General features: G+C 41.0%; 1 protein-coding gene across 3 annotated transcripts in view; it reads right to left on the bottom strand.

Moving 5' to 3' along the window:
- Nucleotides 1-20,053, bottom strand: part of UNC5C (unc-5 netrin receptor C) — a 368,610-nt gene that overhangs the window by 59,768 nt on the left and 288,789 nt on the right. For all 3 annotated transcript variants that reach the window (XM_005278470.4, XM_005278471.5, XM_065596056.1), the window contains exons 5-7: nucleotides 14,125-14,305; nucleotides 12,265-12,432; nucleotides 10,095-10,259 (exon numbers count right to left, since the gene is read on the bottom strand). In XM_005278470.4, the coding sequence (XP_005278527.1) occupies nucleotides 10,095-10,259; nucleotides 12,265-12,432; nucleotides 14,125-14,305 (514 nt within the window). The remainder of the gene's footprint in view (nucleotides 1-10,094; nucleotides 10,260-12,264; nucleotides 12,433-14,124; nucleotides 14,306-20,053) is intronic.

The following is a 20,053-nucleotide window of genomic DNA, read 5'->3' as shown; positions in this document are numbered from 1 at the left end:
GAATTAATATTGATGTAGCAGCATTAACACTTGGAATTTCCTTCCTTTAAGTGCTGCATGTATAACACAAGCGCACCCAGTCAACACAATTCTCTGCTGGTGTAATGCCAGCGACTCTTATACCAATGGAGGATTGGATCCATGATCTCATTCTTCCTCTAAAATGGAGACTGTGAATTGCATGGTCATGCAAGCAACTTACTAAAGGAAGATGCGGGTATTTTCTTTTCTTTTTCAGATGTTGTATTCTATTTTCTGTTATGGTAAAGCAGAAAAGTAAAATATTCTCCTAACATCAGTAATGAATCTGCAATTATATATACAACTTAAAATATGCTATTTAAAAAAATTCGTAGAAACTTAAACGCTACTACATCAAGCTTTAACCTTTCTCTATGAAATCAAAGGTGTGATGAGAGCTGTAATATACCTACATAGAAACAAACTGTTGCTTTGTTTTCTCAGTTTTTCTTTTTGGCTTTTATCTGTTTGCTTTCGTAGAAAGGGTACTGAATGAATGCTTTAGAAAAGGGATTGGTGTCCCTGCTATAAATCAGCTGGAAAGCCATGGTTAAGGTTGCACATTCATTAATGTTTGACACTAAAACACATCCCGTATTAAGAAATAAAATACAGGAGCGATAAACTCTCAGGGTTAGGGATCCTGCAGTGCAAAGCTGCACTGTCCTAGCAAGGTCCCCTTGAGGCTTGATGAAGTACAGCCATTGTAGGGTCCTACAGCCGGTGTGGCACCTTGCAACTGTCTGCAAAGCGTGCTCCTTTCCTCATGCACTGAGGCGGGGAAGAAGAGGGGCCACGGCACACCTGCATCTAAGGTTGTTCAAAAAATGGTATGATGTTAAGCTGTATTTGAAAAATGGTCTGAGACCAAGTAATTAAAGACTGTGGGCCACTTCTTTGGGCATGTCAGGACTCCGCTGAGTACACTTCAGAGGGATGGTGGACAAAAGTGGATTTTTGTCCTCTTGAACCTGGGGGGCAATCTGGCTGCAATGGCTCTTTTAGGCCCTCTGACCATTATGCCAGTTAGAGCTAGTGTAATCCAGCTATGCTCCTTTGCAGTCCAGCACACACCCATCATTTCCCCTTCATCAGAGTGGGGAGAAACCAGGAGGGAGTGTTGTATACCAGCACAGAGATTCTCCTACATTATGAGACTCCTCAGCGTCCCCACTGAGGGCTTGTCTCAATGTCCTCTGTAACACTAGAGTGACCATAGAGACATTAGTGGAGACAAACATCTGGCTCTGCACATGCACAAGAGGGCAGAGTTAAGGGTATGAATGCATCCTTAAAAGAAATAATATATTCTGACTTCGAGTGTTCTCTTAATGCTCTCCTGACATAGATTTCCTATGGAATAAATAATACCTATAGTAAGAATAATCTGCAGCTTCTCTTACAATAGCAGTTCATAAACTTTTCCCTTCCCTGCTGCTTCCCAGCAGCAATAGCACATAAACCGATGATGTGATCTCTAGAAGGTCATCATATATTTTTGTGGTGAAAAAAGTCTCTAGAGTTCCTAAAAGCCAACCATAAGAAATATGTCCAGTCTCTTTCTATTACTAAGACACTTGCTGTTATATAGAAAGCCTTTTATGTCTGCACTAATGATGTCAAAGGTCAGATGTGACATCAGACATCCTAGAGATAATTCACCATAATTTATCTTCCTTCTGAAGGTCTAATTATTGACAAGTTTTGGGGTGAGACAACAGCATGGGGTTTGAGGTTTCATGAATCTCTCCTACTACTTACTCATTTGTTGACTCTGGCTTTTACTGAGAGTCTCTCTCTCCTTGGTGGTGAAGGGAAGATTGTGATATTCCATAGTTAAGGCTGCAACTATGTTTTCATTATAAATTAGATTTCTGACCCTTCATTAAAATCCTTAGAAAGGTCCTTTCTCAGTTTAAGATCACACATCACATGTGTGTGGTGGAAGGGAAGAATAACTTTTTGCTAAAATGTGCTGTGAATTAGCCCAGGCAATTCTGACATTTAGGAGATTAATAGATAAGTGGTTTGCCCTTTTGGCTAATTCTTATCACATATTTTGGGGGTCGTGTCTCAAAATCCAAAAGGCCTAGACACTTTAAATTTGGTTTGCAGAGCACAGACACACAAGCCTAGGATTGCATTTGAGTTTTCATATTAAACTGACAATTCTTGGAGTTTGCTTTGCTTTGCCACTGTAGTGTGGTCAGGAGCTGAAGTGGTGAAGGGGAGTGTCCAAGTAGAGATGAGTGGCAGATGGCTCGGCAAAAGAAATGAAATTTGAAGAGGGATTTGAAAGAGGAGAATGAGATGCTAACCCTGCTGGAGAAGAGGCTCTTCCTGGCACAGGAGGAGAATATTCAGGCAGCTGTTTGGCAACATGCACCAGACTAAACAGCTCTATAAACTAAAGACCAGAATAATTCTTTTATTCTAGTTTTCTTACTTCTTACTCCAAGAGCACCAATGACTTCAGAATTAGTGGATCAACTGTTTATTTGAGATTTCTTAAATACTCAACTACAAATTGCTTCCTCCATTACAAGAGTTCACTGAGTTATGTACCTTCCGTCTTGCTGCTGCAGTTTAACTTTGGGTTGAGCATGGGGCTGGGAATCAAGAGATTGGAATGACTCTGACACTGACTCGCTGTTTGACCCATGGCAAGTCATATAACCTCTCTGTGCCTTGCTAAGCCAAGTGACGTGGGAATAGTGATACTTACCCATCTCTGTAAGGGGCTTTGAAATCTATGGCTGAACTAAGCACTTTGTATTATCCTTATGTTATTATTAGGGCTCTACCAAATTCACAGCCATGAAAAATGTGTCACGGACCATGAAATCTGGTCTCCCCCTGTGAAATCTGGTCTTTTGTGTTCTTTTACCCTATACTATACAGATTTCATGGGGAAGACCAGCATTTCTCAAATTGGGGGTCCTGACCCAAAAGGCAAGGTTATTTTAGGGGAATTGTGGTATTACCATCCTTTCTTCTGCGATGCCTTCAATGCTGGGCAGCTGGAGAGTGGTGGCTGCTGACTGAGGGCCCAGCTCTGCAGGCAGCAGCACACAAGTAAGGATGGCAATACCATACTATACCAAGCCATCCTTACTTCTGCACTGCTGCTGGCAGTGACTCTGCCTTCAGAGCCGGGATCCCAGCCAACAGCTGCCGCTCTCCAGCTGCCCAGTTCTGAAGGCAGCGCCGCTGCCAGCAGCAGCGCCGAAGTAAGGGTAGTAGAGTCAGGACTCCTACAATTCAACACCCTGAAATTTCAGGTTTCAGAGTAGCAGCCGTGTTAGTCTGTATCTGCAAAAAGAACAGGAGTACTTGTGGCACCTTAGAGACTAACAAATTTATTAGAGCATAAGCTTTCGTGGACTACAGCCCACTTCTACGAAAGCTTTTGTGGACTACAGCCCACTTCTACGAAAGCTTTTGTGGACTACAGCCCACTTCTACGAAAGCTTATGCTCTAATAAATTTGTTAGTCTCTAAGGTGCCACAAGTACTCCAGTTCTTTTTTCCTGAAATTTCAGATTCAAATAGCTGAAATCATGAAATTTATTATTTTTAAAATCCTATGACCATGAAATTGACCAAAATGGACCGTGAACTTGGTAGGGCCCTGGTTATTCTGTTTCTCTATCTGGGTCTGCATCAACAAGACATCTATTATCAGTTTACATGTCTTTCTCTTCATCTAAGTGGAGAAGATCTTTTATTATTATATATTATCATTATTAGGTAGGGGGTATGAGGGAAAAATAAAGGAGAAAAGAAGAGAAGAGATAGGGAATTTACAATAATTAAAGATATATAGGAAGAATGTTTGGGGTTTCTTTCATATATGCATGCTTCTATGCTTAATATAAGTTGACATTTTCAATGCAGTCCAAAGGCTTTAGAAAAAATATTTTCTCTTAAAATTAATGGAGTGGTATAGTGCTCTAGTAGATGAGGCACTGGATTGGGAATCAGGACTCCTGGGTCCTATCCCCAGCTCTGCCATTGGCCTCCTGTGGGACCTTGGGCAAATCACTTCACCTCTCCATCTCCCCTTTTGTCTATTTAGATCACAAGCTGTTTGAGCCAGGGATTGTTTCTCAGTACATGTTTGTACAGCGCCTAGCACAGAGGAACCATGTTCTGAATTGGGGCCTTTTTGCATGAATGTAATACAAACAATAGTAAGAAGATGTGTCCAAACTCATTAGAGTGCTTTGAAAATCTCACCCATTGTTTATTAGCAGGTTAAACAAACAGAATAGTAGATCTGGATGAATTTTATATCAAATAACAAATGCTACAGAAATCCTCCCCCCAGGAATGGATTGGAAGAAAAGATGAGAAGATCCTTTAAATTAAAGCAGCTCTTCCTGAAAGAGCTCAGCAAGGCTGGCTAGGTGGATACATTAGTATGCAAGAGACTGAACATATTAAAAGTTGTTTCTCAACCCACATGCTTTTAATAAAGGATTTCCTTTCATTCTTTTACACACACACTAGCTTCTGTTGTGATCTCCCGTGAGACAACTTTGCTTCCCTCCTTGATTCTGAAAAACATTCCTTTACTCTTTGCACATGGAACTGCTCAGAAGTTCTCTAGGTTCTCATCAGGTTACTCTGTGCTACAATTCTTCACAGCACCCCTCCTTTTAAAACAAACCAAAAAGGGAAACAAATGCTTATTTCATCAGAAGATTCTGGTGTATTACATTGAACAAGCAGCACATGTGCAGAATATGTATGTTCCAGCAAGAAACTGCTGCGACAGAAAGCACGGCAGACATTAATACTAGGTTAACCTTTCTTCCTTCTAAAGAAGCAACTTATGTAATAGATGCCTGGCAGGAAAACGTGGACAAATGTGAAGTGTTAACCTTCTAATACATAAAGATGACAAATTATATACTCTTCTGAGACTGACATTACTATTATTAAAACAATGAATAATATGGAATATTTTGAATGTCAATAGAGCCTTGCAGGCAAATATCTCAAAGCATTGTGATATTTAACCTAATCTCTGTGCTTCAAATAGGATATGCTGCAAATATGGTGGTAAATAATTTAACTACTGTGGGTGGTGCCAGTTTTTATTACACATACAGTATACGATGTTGCTGAGGGCTTATTAATGCCATTACAATAAATTATTAAATTATTGTAAAGACTCCTGCTAGGTGATACAGTATATTTGGAGGTTTACAGTAGTAACAGTTGTCCTAAATTTTCACTGCAGTTACTTTTCTTTTTCAATCTGCCCCCTGTCTCTCTGCAGGCATGCTAGTTTAATGCTTATTCATTCTTTCATGTTAAGGGAAAAATACTAGCTACTGAATAGGAGTGTGTGTGTACACTAGCAAGATCATTAGTCTGAATAAATGTGACAGCAGAGTTGCACCAGAAACACCATGGTTAGCGGTAAGCAGAAACTACAGCTTTGGGTGTAAAATACTGTAATTACAAGGGATGGGGAAGGCTCCACACTTTTCATCCCCACACAGAAATCGATAGCGGTACAGACTGCTGCTCTGTGTTGGAGTTGGGGCAGTCTGATGAAAGAGCTTATTGATTTGCCCAAGTGATGTTAGTGTAGTGAATAATAGACTGGAAGAGAAAGGGCTTGTAAATTAGACTGATTCAATCCAATATTTCCTGAGATATCTCTTTTATATATTTTTTTACAAGTGAGTTTCTGTCAAAGCAATGGGTTAGTTGCTCCTGCTACAAGAAGCTATTTAATAATTCTCAGACCTCCACATTACTATATTTAATTGATAACCTATCAGTTTTTGATGAAGACTGATTCTGGGAAGGAAGGGAGAAACTGCTCTAATGGGTAGAATCTGCATAGCATGCAATTAAGCAGCCACCAAGTAGAAATCAGAAAAGGATCCAAGCACACAGAGGGCTTGATCTTGGGTCCCTTGGCTCTTATCCATGTGCCCACAAGGGAAAACTGCTGGAAGTTCTTTGAAAGTGTGTGATCTGGATTTAAAGGCCTCCGAGTTATGAAAAAATCTAATTCCAACTCAATCCAGATGAAAACCTAATAATCCGTAATGAATTTCAGTGTGTTTCAGGAATGAAAAGGGTCCTGTGTTCCTCCCTAGCTCAGCACACAGATGCACTATGAGTTCATCTGGAGGAACCCAACCCTATACAGAAGTAAAAATAAAAGTGTTCTGAATGGATTTACATAAATTGAGAGAGAGAAAGAATCGCAGGCACAGAGCTAACGTATGGCAAATCAATCTATTCAGCAGTGATGGATCATGGAGCAGGATTGTAAGTTTTACAGGTATATGAACCCCGTACGTATAAAGACATTACCATTAAACTCCAACACTGAGGGACAATCTCAACCTCTGGAGCTAAGGAGATCAATATGCAACTGTATATTTTTCATTTCCTCCTACCCTCCATATACATATAAAAATGCGGAGTGGGATTCACATTAGCATCACCCTCCCTCCTTTTGAAGATCTGTGCTTTACTCCCAGCAGTCACTTTCACAAATAAAATGCAATATACCATCTACATAAAAATGGGATCCCTACAGGGCTTTTATTCTGCAGCAGCATTATGAATTTGTTTTCATGAGATTTCTGCTTAAATGACTCTGCTTATGCATATACCCAAAGATGACACACACCTGTCTAAATATAATCTGGTAATAAAGAGCTCTTTAGAGTGGAGGTGGTTTCTTTTCTTGCTAATTTACCATAATGGCTCATTCACACCACTGGAGTGAAGGATACATTAGCTTCCCCGCTACAAACCCATATTTTCAGGGTGTAATATAACTTTACTTTAGTATGACTTCTTTTTACTTTTAGAGAAAAGTTCAGCTTCTCTTTTCCCTCCCCCACAAAAATAAAAATGGACAAATTACAGCTGGTTTCGTGCAGCTGTCACTAAAGCATCAAAACTCAAATGAAGGATGTGGCCATGTGGATGAGTAAGTTTTTGGTTAAATGAAAACTGAAGGAAAAATCATGTTTTGAGATTGGATAGCTCAGGGTTTCGATACAGATTCTTCTATGTCTAGGTCATGTGTTCAAATCTAGCCCTATTTGGTAGTGACTGAAAATCACTGCATACTAGCTAATGGCATTTCTGTGGCCTATTTGAACATACAACTGTGAACATACAACCACTATACAGATACAACTGCAGCCCCTTGGGTGATGGAGAGCTGCAGCCAGGTGGAGAATCAGAAAGCAGTATAGTAAAATGCAGAGGAGTGGAAGAAGGCAAATTTTGGCAAAGGCCATTGGAACCAACCACTGTTCTTATTAAAAGTTCAGTGGATCTTTAATGAACCAGCAGTGCAGATAGGACCTCCATTTTTAATGTATCATCTGGTTCAGTTCCACACACACACACACAAAAACCAATATAAGCCTTGACAATAATTGGGAACCTCTTGGTAGTCATAGTGGAGTGGCCAACACCAGGATGGTCCTGAAGACTTAACTCTCCTCTGAGTTTTAGAGGCTGAGATACATTGGAGGGTCAGTGTGTTGAAATTTGCGCTCTTGCCGATGCTGTACCTGTTCTGCGAACAGACAGCTTCAGTCTTCAGCGCTATCAGTCTGGCTCTAAATTCACTTAAATATAAAAAGGAACAAAGTAATGTACCTAGATCCAATTTTGTGTGTGCAAATGAACAGTGCCAAAGACCTATGGTTGGCTTTACCAGGTTGATTTTTTGAAGATGTTGGTTTTGAACTATAAAAGCTCTATCAGTCCCGAGACCCATCTATCCGTGAGACTCTCTCTCCCTGTGACCATCAGAGACATTGGGCTGGAGCCTCATTGGTATCAGAGAGAGAGGTCAACAGGCAGGTCATGAAGCCTTTTCAACTCGATTCTCCCTATGGTCCGAAAGAGCCCGAGTTTGTTAACCTTCAGGGAGAGCTGCAACATCCATCTTAACTTCCTGGCCCATAAGAAGATGGGCCTAGCAATAATGATGATATGGGACGCCGGTGGGGCTGTATGGGGAGGTCAATTCATTTTGTTCTATTTACATTCCTGGGAGTTTGTTTAATCCGGGGTAACAGATGTGTCATTTGGTTAATAAGTTGGATTTTTTAAAAGACTAGTCCAGGGCACCCAGAGCATTGGATGGGTGCTTGTTTATGGCAGAGCTGTAAATATCCAAATGAATAACTAAACAACAGGCTCTCTCTTCAAGTGATGCTATACTGGATATAGAATCCTAAATCTACACTTCGCAAAGGGGCAAATCCTGCCTCCTCTTGTGTGAGTGGGAAAGGCCCTGGACGCAGAGAGACTGATGCACTCCTACTGCACACCTTTATGACATAGACCCTCAGCTTGCACATTGCTGCATATAAGGGTGAGGAGTGGTAGCTTTAGAGAGCTCTAGATCCACCCTATATGGATCCACTACCAGTTTCCCCCGAAAGAGAGGAGGTACAAGAGTTGCAGAGACTACTGCATCCCTGCGGACTAAAAGGGAAGAATACTTTGCCCAAAGCTCAGAGGAGATACCCTGCAGCAAGTCTGTTTACATGATCTTGGCACAGGAAACAGTATTTTCCCATAAAGGAGTTCATTTATTCTGCAGGTGTCTCTAGCTAGTGTGTAATTATATCTACTGTAGACTAGATTACCCCGGCATCTGCGTGGGTGCACAGTTGGGGAAGAACAATGGAAGGAGGCTTCTTCCCTCCCCCAAGCACTCTACACGTGGGCTAAGGACAATCTAAGTCCTTGCATTTGGGAGAGGTCAGAGGCCTGGCCCCCTGGGGGTGCAAAATTACCCCAAAGGAAGCCGTAAGAGGACATAGCTGTGGAGAATTGGGAAATATATGTGGTTTTTTTTTTAGGTACATGATGCATTATAATGTTTATAGTGGGCTACTTGATACGGAGTTAGATCAGAAGGGGTTGTTAGAGGGACCAAGCAGGAAAGGCAACAATGACACAGATAAAAGTCCTTGAGGAAAATGTTAACTGGATAATACCCCCCACCAGGCTCCAATCAAGTTAGAATGGTTTACTCTTCCCAAGGCTAAATCTAGGATCAAAAAAGGGTACTAAACATTACAGGACCCTAGGCCTAGGAAAGAGCGGGGGATTGATTTTGTTGAGAAAGGCTGCTCAGTGAATGCCAATGAGCACCAACAGGGATACAAGCTGACACCCAGACTATCAGTGAGTCGGGTCTGCAGCTAGCAGGCTGTAGCTTAGCCCCCAAGAGAACAGAGGATACCAAGGCTAAGTCATATCTACCTAGGGCCTTCAGGGGAATGCCAAGCATAGGTAAGACATTGCACCTACTGGTCTCTCTGTTGTTTTAAATCCATTTCTTTGAGTGCTGTGAACCTTTTGGCAAAAAAATCATCCTTTGTCCTGAAAAAGCTGCTTCTGTATGACTGCATAATATTACTGTCCACCAACTCCTGAAGGGAAGTCTTGTAGGTGCTATGCCCAACAAGTCTGCGAGGTGTCAAATTTGGCAACCAGATGGGCATAACCTAGCACAACCACTCAGACAGTGGAAGGAACACAAGGTCCCACCCCCAAAGAGAAGTAGAGTACAGGCCTGTCACTTGAAAGTGGTGCACTTGGGGGACTGGAAAAGGATCTCAGAAAAGGCACAGACCATTACAATGGTCATGGCTCCACCTTCATTCTCCACCACTACACAAAACTGGCACAGAATGCTGAGAGGACTACGCTGCCATTTATTCCAGGGAGTTTACAGAGGATTTGCCTCAGCCACACAATTCCTCCCTAAGCTTGCTGTAGGTGGTGAAGCTTTGCACCCAATTCAGACAATGCCTAGATGGCACAATTTTGCAGCACCACATGTGGGTTATTTTGGTCATTTTATGCCATTTCACTTAAATGTAGCTTTCTTCCTTATGTTGTTATGGTGCAGAGTATTTCATTTAGATACTCTCCAGCTTCTGCTTATAGGAGATTTTTATGGCAGGAGAACATTCAAGCTTTAATTTGTTTTTTAAATGGCTATATATTTTCCAAACTCCAAAGTCAATACAACAGATTAATATACTTCCACTTACTCTGCATACACAGCCCATCTGTGCAGTTCTTGGACTGCAGAACGAGACCCTCACAATCTTTCCCGCCATTCTTCGGTGCTGGCGCTGTGCATTCCCTCCTGCGCCAATGGGTACACTCTGTTCCACAGGTAGACCACTTACTCCATGCTGTCCATCTACCATCCACTGTGACAAAAAAGCGACATGACTTAGGAAGGTCAGAAAGAGAGAGATGCAAATATAGATAGAAGCAGAGAAAATGGTTGATTTTAAAAGATCTTTGTGAATTTAGCCCTTTTGAAAGGTGCCAGACTGATAGAACTAAGGACCGAAATCTTTACAGCATCAATCATAGAAATACAAGCTTCCTCACACAGCCCTGCTAATTTGCCTCAAGCTAGCCCTAGAAGGACCAACTGTAAGGGGAATGAGGTAGTTCAGTCTCCATGGTCTTAGATATACATGTTTGGATTGCCAGCAAAGGTAATAATTAGTGCTAACTATAGTGGTGATTTTTGTGATTTTGACATCTCTTCAGTCCACCTGGGCCACCAAGTGCCCATTAGAAACGTACGTCTTTCAGTTAATACTTGTATGGGTTGGATCCCAACAGCTTATCGAGATGTTTAAGGCTTTCTGTCCCAGTAACAAGAACTGAGCCACTGTGTCACATAAAGAACTGACTTCAGGAAAAGAGTCAGTCAGCAGTTGTCTTGTGGAATTTATAGCTTTGATAGAAGAACTAATTCTGGATTGAAATTTGTCCCCGAGTACTCGTTCCTTCTCTCTTCTCCTCTCTTTTTTGAAATGGAAACAAAAAGAGGTTTCTCCATGGCTAAATTGTTTAAGAAGAAAAAAACCTGAAAGCCCAGAAATTTATGTTTTTTGGCACTTATGTACAACAAAGGATTACATTTGGCAAGAAATTATTCGGTGTTATGAAATCATCACTTTTCATATTCAGAGAAATGACTAAAGCCACTGAAATATTTCATTTGAAAAAGGGGCTACTAGGCATAATCAGCAAAACTGTCAAGGATACGTACTCTGCACATGCAGTTTATTACCTGTGCTACAATCTGTATTTATAAGCTAGTTGGTCATGTATTTAAAGTGACATTGTGAAGATAAAAACCATGGCCAAGATTTTAAAATAACGGGTGCCTGAAGGTAGGCTCCCACATCCACAATTAGGTACCAACATTAATGGACTAAAATGGGATTTTGACAAGTGCTCAATATTAATCTGACCCTGCTCCCACTGAAGTCAATACAATAATGCCCATTGATTTCAATGGGAGAAGAGTTAGGCCAATGCTGGGGCCCAAAAGTGCTGACTTTAATAGCTGGATCTACTAAATATTCGGACTAAAGAGGCTCAGCTCAGTGCCCAGAATTTGAAATGACCTTCCATTTCTCTGAGTTTCACCCATCACTAAGAGCCAGATTTTGATGCTCCTTACCTGTGCTAAGTAGTACCTTATTTAAACAGTAGTGCCATTGATTTCAATGCATAGGAAAGTGCTACTCAACACGAGTGAGGGATAGCAGAGTTTGTCTCTCTAAAAGCCACCCAGAGCCCTTAAGCAGTGTTGAATTAAATGATAAAGTATACATTTCATGTTTTAATTTTCTGGCTTTTGATGCAATTTAAAATTATTTTAATGTGTGAATGAGTGGATATTTTTGGTGTGAATGTTCTTGTCTTTGTTGACAGGTAAATATGTATGTCAAGTTGAACATTCATAATCCAGATGTTTCAAATGCTCTACTCATCTTTACAGTGTAAACTGAGAAATTGGTATGCACAGAAACGAATGTTACAAATCTGTTTGGTCAAAATAATATTCTGTACTTAAATTCTAGTTTATTTCCACAGCTTTCAACAGATCAAGAGCTTTAGCTCTTAAGATTTGAAGCTGTAAATGTTGCTCAAATCCCTTGAATTACAGGGACTGAGATGATGGTGCAAGCTTTGTGAAACAGTGGGATTTAATCCACTATGGTTTGATCTACTCTGTGCACAATGTTTTATCTATTTATGTAACACAATTTAGTATTCATTCACTGAAATGCTGGATTTACCAGTAAAATAAAAGGAGTGTTTATGATTAATAGTTACTTCCTAAAATACTTGATGTTGGAAAAAACTAGATAATCACATCTGGGCTGTGGGTCTTTCATACTGTACCTGGACACAGGGTGGTGCAAGTTATTTTTTGGACACTTTGGCCCTCACAAAAGGCACCACCATTGAGTGGGGCAGGGTTGGTGCAGGTCCTTGTGCGCTTCTGATAGCCTCTTCCACAGCGACCGTTACACACTGACCACTCAGTCCAGGTAGACCAGCCGCCATTGACTGAAAGGTGACAGGTGACAAAGAGCATTAAATAAACACAAATCCCCCTTTTTTAACCACTGGTCCAAGAAATACCATTGCATGAAAAGTCCTTTCCGTTTCCTGTAGTATGGCTACTGTGGATTTTAAATGGCCCTTCTCTTCATATAGACCCAATATGATCCAGCAATGAGCGTTGATTTATCTTTCTATAATTGCAATCACTGTAAGATCAAACAGTGCATCTTGAACTCTGTAAGCCAAAATATATGCATCCTGAAAGCTGCATTGTATTTCACAGCAAGATAATCCAGTGTGTATAGTGGCTGTACGATAACTAGCGTACAGATGTACCCGTCATCTATGGTCCTCTCTTTTGGGATGTGGTCTATCAGAAATTCAACACGTTACTTTCCTCTCTTCACAGCAACAGTTCACAGAATGCTAAGGCAAGGGTATCCCTTGTTCACCAGTCCCAATGAGAGCCTTGCCTACAGAAGATGAGGAGTCCATATGACAGGTACTCCACCTATTGGGCTGCTCAGAGTGAACTCACCAGTTATATTGTTCGTCCGTGATTTTAGGAAGATGGGTTACTGCTTACCCTTTCTGTTATGAACCTCGATATGTGACACTCATGGAGAACAAGATGGGCAGGGACCAGTACTGCCCCATACTGTGTAGCCATCATAACAAGCATTTAAACTGCTCAATTTTCCTAACCCCTCAATTTTGTAGTATTACCAGTCACACCACAGGTCTAAAATATCCCTGGGAGTGAGATAGGGTGACCAGATGTCCCAATTTTATAGGAACAGTCCCAATATTTGGGGATTTGTCTTATATAGGCGCCTATTACGCCCTACCCCCAGTCCCGATTTTTCACACTTGCTGTCTGGTCCCCCTAGAGGGAGAACACAGGCGATGGCTGCTCCCCAATGCAGGTCTCCAGATTGTGCCCCCATCTGCACGGCCCACTCTCAATAAGTGTTTCAGCAACAGCTTAAATTACGCTTTTAGAGAGTCTAACTGTGTGTTTGGAAAAACTTGTGTATGGTGAAATTTGTCCCATGTCTATCCATTAAAGTATTCACCATGATCACAACACAGAATGCTTGTGCCGTGTCCCTCCTCTGCATCACAAATGCTGCTAATCAACTCCATTCCGCTAGTTTGCTATAGAACGGAACTAAAAAGCCCTCACTGTAACTTTAGGGATGCAATTGCTTACAATTAAGCATAACTGCTACCCTGGCTATGAAGTGAATGAATACTCAGGGTAATCATAGGGATTTTTTTTTCCATTCGTCTGTCCTGTAATTAAATTGATTGTAATGAACAAAATGAGCTGGTGTATCATTAGAGCAGCTTCTGTCCCTGTGGATACATTCTGCCTCAAAAATACCAAGAGCAATAACTTCATGGAAGGCAGACCTAGCTTCCTGCTCAGGCTATTTTATGGGGGCAGAGCGGACGTGGATGTAAAGTAAGGGAATGAGGAGACAGGGCCATCACACTTCATCTGGATGAGGGCCACATTGGCAGCCTGGCCATGCTAATTAAGATAGTGCATTACAATCAGGAACTTGTAATTTCCACAGACCTCACTTCTGCATCAAAGATGGTGGCAGCTGCATCGCAGAACTACACAGACCACTTCTGCACATAGATCAAAGTGCAGCCTGTAGGTCAGAAGGACAATGCCTCGCTTACCATAGACAATTACAGTGGCAGTAGTGCTTTTCCTCTTGGCGACGATGTTTTTGGCGACGCATGTGTAATTAGCTGTGTCAGAAAGACGTGCCTGCTTGATGATCAGGTTGTGATCAATGGTGATGTAAAAATTCCGATCTTCGACGGGATCAATCACCTCTTCATTTTTCAACCACTCCACCTAAAAGTTTACAAGAGACACAGTAAGATTATCAGTCATCACCATGCCAATCCGCAGAGGCTTTAACCTCTGGATGTGTGCACTATTCAATTATTTTGCTCCTGCCATAAACTGCTGTAAACCAAAGTACACTACAAAGGACTCATCTGCTGAATGTTGCCTATTCTGCCAATATCACATTGCACTGAAATGAGAAGGTAGCCATCATGGAGTTCATTTCTTCCCCTATCTCACAGCTTCTTCTGCCTTCAAAATGTTCAATTATTTTTTCCAAAGGCTGCCCCTGTTGTACATAACCAAATAGTTAATGTAGACTTTCAATATCTGATAGACAGTGTGAGGGACGTAGATGTTGACTTTTCTTTAAAACCTTGTCTAAAATTGGGGATTTAAGGAAAAAAATCTCCCACTGGTGCACTAGCAAGCACCCTAATGTAATTATTTTTTTAGTTAAACCCTTTTATCTGTCTTATCTGTTAGATTGTAAGCTCTTTGGGGCAGGAATAGCCTTGTCTGTGCCTGAAGAGTGCCTAGCTGAATGAGGCTCGGAGCTCAGTTGTGGTTCATGGGTGAAACTGTAATAAAAATAATGATAATCAAACACCCCAAATGTGAGGTAAATTATATATTTTCTTTGTGTAGCAATCAGGATAAACTAAAAGAGGGACAGTTACCAGGGAACTGGGGAATACTGAAGAATAGAAGATTGCTTATTTTTCTGCTTTATGTAAAGTATATTTTCAAAAAATATTTCTGTTAATAACATACGATTTCATAGGTTACACAGAAAACTATTTGTAAATGTGATTTTTATCCAGACACATTCCTTTTACTACTCTCCTAAAGAAACACCCCATTATCCCACAGCTGACGGCTGTGAGCCACTCTAGCATAAGCTGGCTGAACATTCAGTGGCTTGTTTATATTTGAACTAAGAGTGCTCTAGAGGAAGGGACGGGGGCCTTGGATGGATCAAAGCAGTGCCTTCACATCACTAGATCATTTCAGCTTGTGCCCAGGATTTAATTAAAGGAAGAAAAACAAAAACAAAAATCAACCCACTGGAACTAAAAGGTGCTAACTACCAACACAGGCCTGATTTGTACTGACAGACCACTACTTTTCCAAAGATATTTGAACAACTGCCCAACCATCAATAAGACTGGAAACCAACAAAGAGCCCTCCTCCATATGATAGACAGACAGACCACTGTGACCAGTGGCCTGAGTTACTAGGGCCCCTCCTAGTTTTAGTCACATAGGATTCAATTCATTCCTGCGTAGATCTGGTCAAATACTGCAAAACAGAGTGTTTGTGCATATGTTTAAATTCTGATTGACCACCTTCATTCACTTTTCTATTCCATGGGTGCAAACATCTGCACAAGCAGGTTTTTGGCCTCACTAATGGAGGCATCTTTGGGTTGTTTGTGCGAATACCCAGATTCAGGTGAACGTGCCTATTCATAGGCAAACAACCATATATGCTATTCATCAATTGTTATTCTCGATATTAGAAAGCTTCAGCCATCCAGTCATAGAGCAAAAGCAATACCATGTGATTTATGTGGCCAATCACCACAAACAGCATATGGTGAAATGGACCAGTCACCAATAAGCTGTAAGCGATCTTCATTCATTTCAACTGTCTAACATTCACTAGTAGCAAATATACGTGTGTAAATATCAACATTTGTTTGCAAATCTTTTGCAAACAGAATAGAGGGATAAATTCTAGGTTCAATCTGTGGAACATTTAGGTTCAGTCTGTGGAACCAAGACTGGGGCAAAGTCTGAATGGAGTGAGGCTCACCGATACAAAAACCAGGGGATCACAAAAGTGACAAAGTGGGAGCGTGTATGGCTAGTGGGTCCAACGGGAAACCTGATTAAGCTCATCTCCAAGGTGCCTCTGCCACCAGGCCTCTTCTGCAATCCCAGACAGAATTTAAAGCTGTTGAACCCTTTGTGGAGGGCAGGAGTATCCACTCTTTTTTCAGGTTATGAACCCTGTGGTGCAGAGGGATGATAAAACCTTTGGAATGTGATATAAGAAAAAAGGTTTAGTTGGAAAATATATGTAGAGTCTAACATATACTAAAACTCTCACTATTCAATGTGTGTATGACGGGAGGGGCAGGCCAACCTGCCTTCCCATGGATATTCCACTGCATTAAATAGGAGAGCAGAGGGAGGGTTGGGAGAAACTTAATGGAGAGCTGCTGTAACTCTTATGCTCCTGTGCAAATATGCCACTGTACCTGCAGGCCCCTGACTAAGACCTCTAACTATGAATACTTTGATTGTATCTACCTGAAATGACTAAGAGAGAGAGTGCGCACTCCTCCTCATCCTCCAGATTTCTTGGTGAAAAGTTGCTTTAAATATATTGTTATTTTATATAAACACTTCCAGCAAATAGGTTCAGATCACAACTCACTTTAGAGCTGCAGGTTTTTCATTGCTTTGTTTTATTCTGGTTGAATAAATATGTATGTGGGTGTGTCCACTCAGATAATATATGTCATTGTTTAGTATTTAGAGTTTCATACATTTTATTATTCAAAAATGTAATTTAATTAATAAAGTTCCCCTGATTCATTCCCATTTAGCAATTTTTCTTTTTTCCATATACAAGACAATCTTCTTCTGCCAGTCAGACCATGTCATATTGTTATTCACTGGCTTCTTCTTGCCTCCACATAAAGTTCAAAACTTCCAAGGCTCTGTAACGGCTGTCTCTCTTACAACTCCGTCTTCACTTCAGCCACATTTTCTCTCCTTTTTACATTCCTCACCTCTCCTCTAACTGCTCTCTTTTCTGTTTTTCCACTTTCCCATTTAAACCTCCTCTTACACCAACCTATACTCTTGAAACAGCCTCACACTCCCTCTTTCAAAAGCCTTCTTCAAAGCTAGTTCTTTTACAAATCTTCTGTGCTTATCTCTGCACCAACAATAGCACCTTGACTTTTTGGCAAGGACTCTAGACCATTCTTCAGTATCTAATTTGTACTTTGTAACAGAATCGTCTGGGTTAGAGTTGGTTACAAAAATTCTGTCTAAACCTTTTTTTCAAAGAAAAATGAAAATTGTGTGGAACTTTTCCCTATTGGTTGTAATTTTTCATTTTAAGTGAAATTTATTGACTTTTTTTCAATGGGGGAATAAAACACTATCACTCTTTAAATCCCCCATCCTGTTTTTTCTTCTGAGTGTCTGTGTAAAAAGTGAGAGTTATTTCCCCCCCACCAAACCCAAATACAAATGTTGTATGGATAAATAAATAAAAGCAATTGTTATGGAAAATTTCAAACAAAATGAAAAATTGCTTTTAAACAATGTGATGAAATATACTTCGTTTTTTCAGCTTGTTCCAGTCTGAATATTACATTATAAGCTGTTTGGGGCTGGGACCAAAATCACTGGATCCTCTTATACAGTGCTCTATAATTAAATAATTGTAATTTCACTATAAATAGGGAAGTTAAATGGACCACAAGTCTTCAAGATGAAACATGTATATAGCAATGGCCTTAGAAGTGTGTGTGTGTGTGTGTGTGTGTGTGCGTGTGTATGAGTGTGTGTATATTCTATTTTGCTTCAAACTTTCCCTTAAGTTATTATAATTGTCCCAGTCCCATATATTACAGAGTACAAGCTGGGGTATTGCAATGTCCTCGCAGTAAGTATGAAGAATCTTAGCTGCCCAGTTGCAATGGTGCAGTGTAACAGACTTTGGGTACATTCTTTCAAGTCAAAAGAAGCATTAACTCCATAAAAAGAACAGGAGTACTTGTGGCACCTTAGAGACTAACACTTCTTGGGCTGTAGTCCACGAAAGCTTATGCTCTAATAAATTTGTTAGTCTCTAAGGTGCCACAAGTACTCCTGTTCTTTTTGCGGATACAGACTAACACGGCTGCTACTCTGAAACCTGTCATTAACTCCGTAGAGACCCTTCTCTATCTATCTCAAGTCAATATTTTAGAAAACAGCACACTGTTTTGTTAGTAACAGTTTTATTAACAAGAGCTAGTGATTCCCAACCCAATTGCAAGGCTGTTAGTTTGAATGTGTTTGATTGCCTTCTGTTTATTTGTTTCCAAAGGAAAACCCAGTAATGCATACAAAGCTGCTATCCTGCAGTGGGCTTGATTTAAAGTGCCAATCTTCCAGAGCATTTAAAAATTCTGGTGGTGCAAAAAGTGCTGAAGAAATGAAAAAGAAAGATACAGAAAGAGAGAGAGAGTGTGTAAAAAAGATAGCGAGAGGCACAACATTTTGGAAACCATTCTGTCAACAGCATTCACGTTTTATTTTCCATGGAAGATCTAAGCTTTTCTCAATAATCTGCATTTCCTTGGCAAGAAGCCTAAAATTGTTTCCCCCCCACCCCATTTCTTCCTTGGTGTTCAGCCAAATTGAGTCCTAACAGGAATCAAGTAAAATCAAGACGGACAGCTTCCCATTCAGTCAGTGGCAATGTTTGTTCCCTGCATCGCCCACCGGTGAAAGCTGTGTGCATCTAGATTGAAAAACAAGCCCAAAGCTCACTTCTCTGCACTCTTCCTTTTAGACATCAGCTTAACCTCTGTATCCCACACAGACAAGTGTGGTCTTTCTGCTTTTTTAATATGTATTTCTGTGATACCAATACAGGATTGCAAAGCTGAGATTCTACAAAACGCTACCTATGTTAAAGAAACGAATCACTTATTGCTCCTCTTTCTGTGGTCTGCATACTGAGGACCTGCTTCTGCTCTGACTGAAGTCAATGGCAAAATTCCCATTGATTTCTGTGGGAACAGGACTGGGCCTGGATTCATTACAAAATAGTTTTGGTTTTCATGTGCAGATCAATATTCCTGGTCATGAAAGCATTCTTCCCCCAATACCAAAACAGTAATTAATTACATAAATAAACTTAGGGGAGTCTTACAGCTGCTCACAAAACTGTACAAATCTTTATTCAGACTGGACCTCTGATGAGACAATTCTGATTTGACTAAATCAGAGCAGTCAGAGATAAATCCCCTTTAGTTGCTGCAAAACATAAGATCACATGAGAACAGGACTGCCATACCAGAACAAACCAAAGGTCTCGCTGTCTAGTTCTGTATACAGCGTCTGGCTCTTCCCCAAATTTCTCAAAGGAAAAAACCCTCTTCACATAATGCCCCAGCCAAATTTACTCCATGTATAACATGTAACGTGCAAAGCAGAAAGGATTTCTTAGTCTCTGTTACACTGAGTCAAAGTCTGAAAAATATAGTTTACCAAAAGCCTCAGCTGTCATGTCCCTGTTGCAGCACCACTGCTGATTAACTTGTGTGTGTCTAAACACAGTGTCCTTTCTAATCTTCCTGCCTTACTCATTATGGGATGCTACAATCCACTGTTTGTAACACCATAATTACATCAATGGAAGTGAAGTATCATGTCACCAACACCAGATTATCTAGGGTTACCATACGTCCGTTTTTTCCCGGACATGTCCGGCTTTTCGGCAATCAAACCCCCGTCCGGGGGGGAATTGCCAAAAAGCCGAACATGTCCGGGAAAATGCCGGCCGGGCACTTCCCCTCCCGTGGCGGCTCTGATCCTCCCCGGACTCTTCGGCTCTGTTTAAGAGCCGAGCTGCCCGAGCGCTATGGGCTTCAGGCAGCCCCCTTGCCTCCGGACCCCAGCCGCCGGCCGGGCACTTCCCCTCCCGGGCTCCGGCAGCGCAGGGTCCGGAGGCATGGG

The sequence above is a fragment of the Chrysemys picta genome, chromosome 5, assembly GCF_011386835.1.
Source record: "Chrysemys picta bellii isolate R12L10 chromosome 5, ASM1138683v2, whole genome shotgun sequence".
Classification (NCBI taxonomy): Eukaryota; Metazoa; Chordata; order Testudines; family Emydidae; genus Chrysemys; species Chrysemys picta.
Note: the sequence above shows the minus strand (reverse complement) of the source record. Positions and strands in the feature narration are given on the sequence as shown.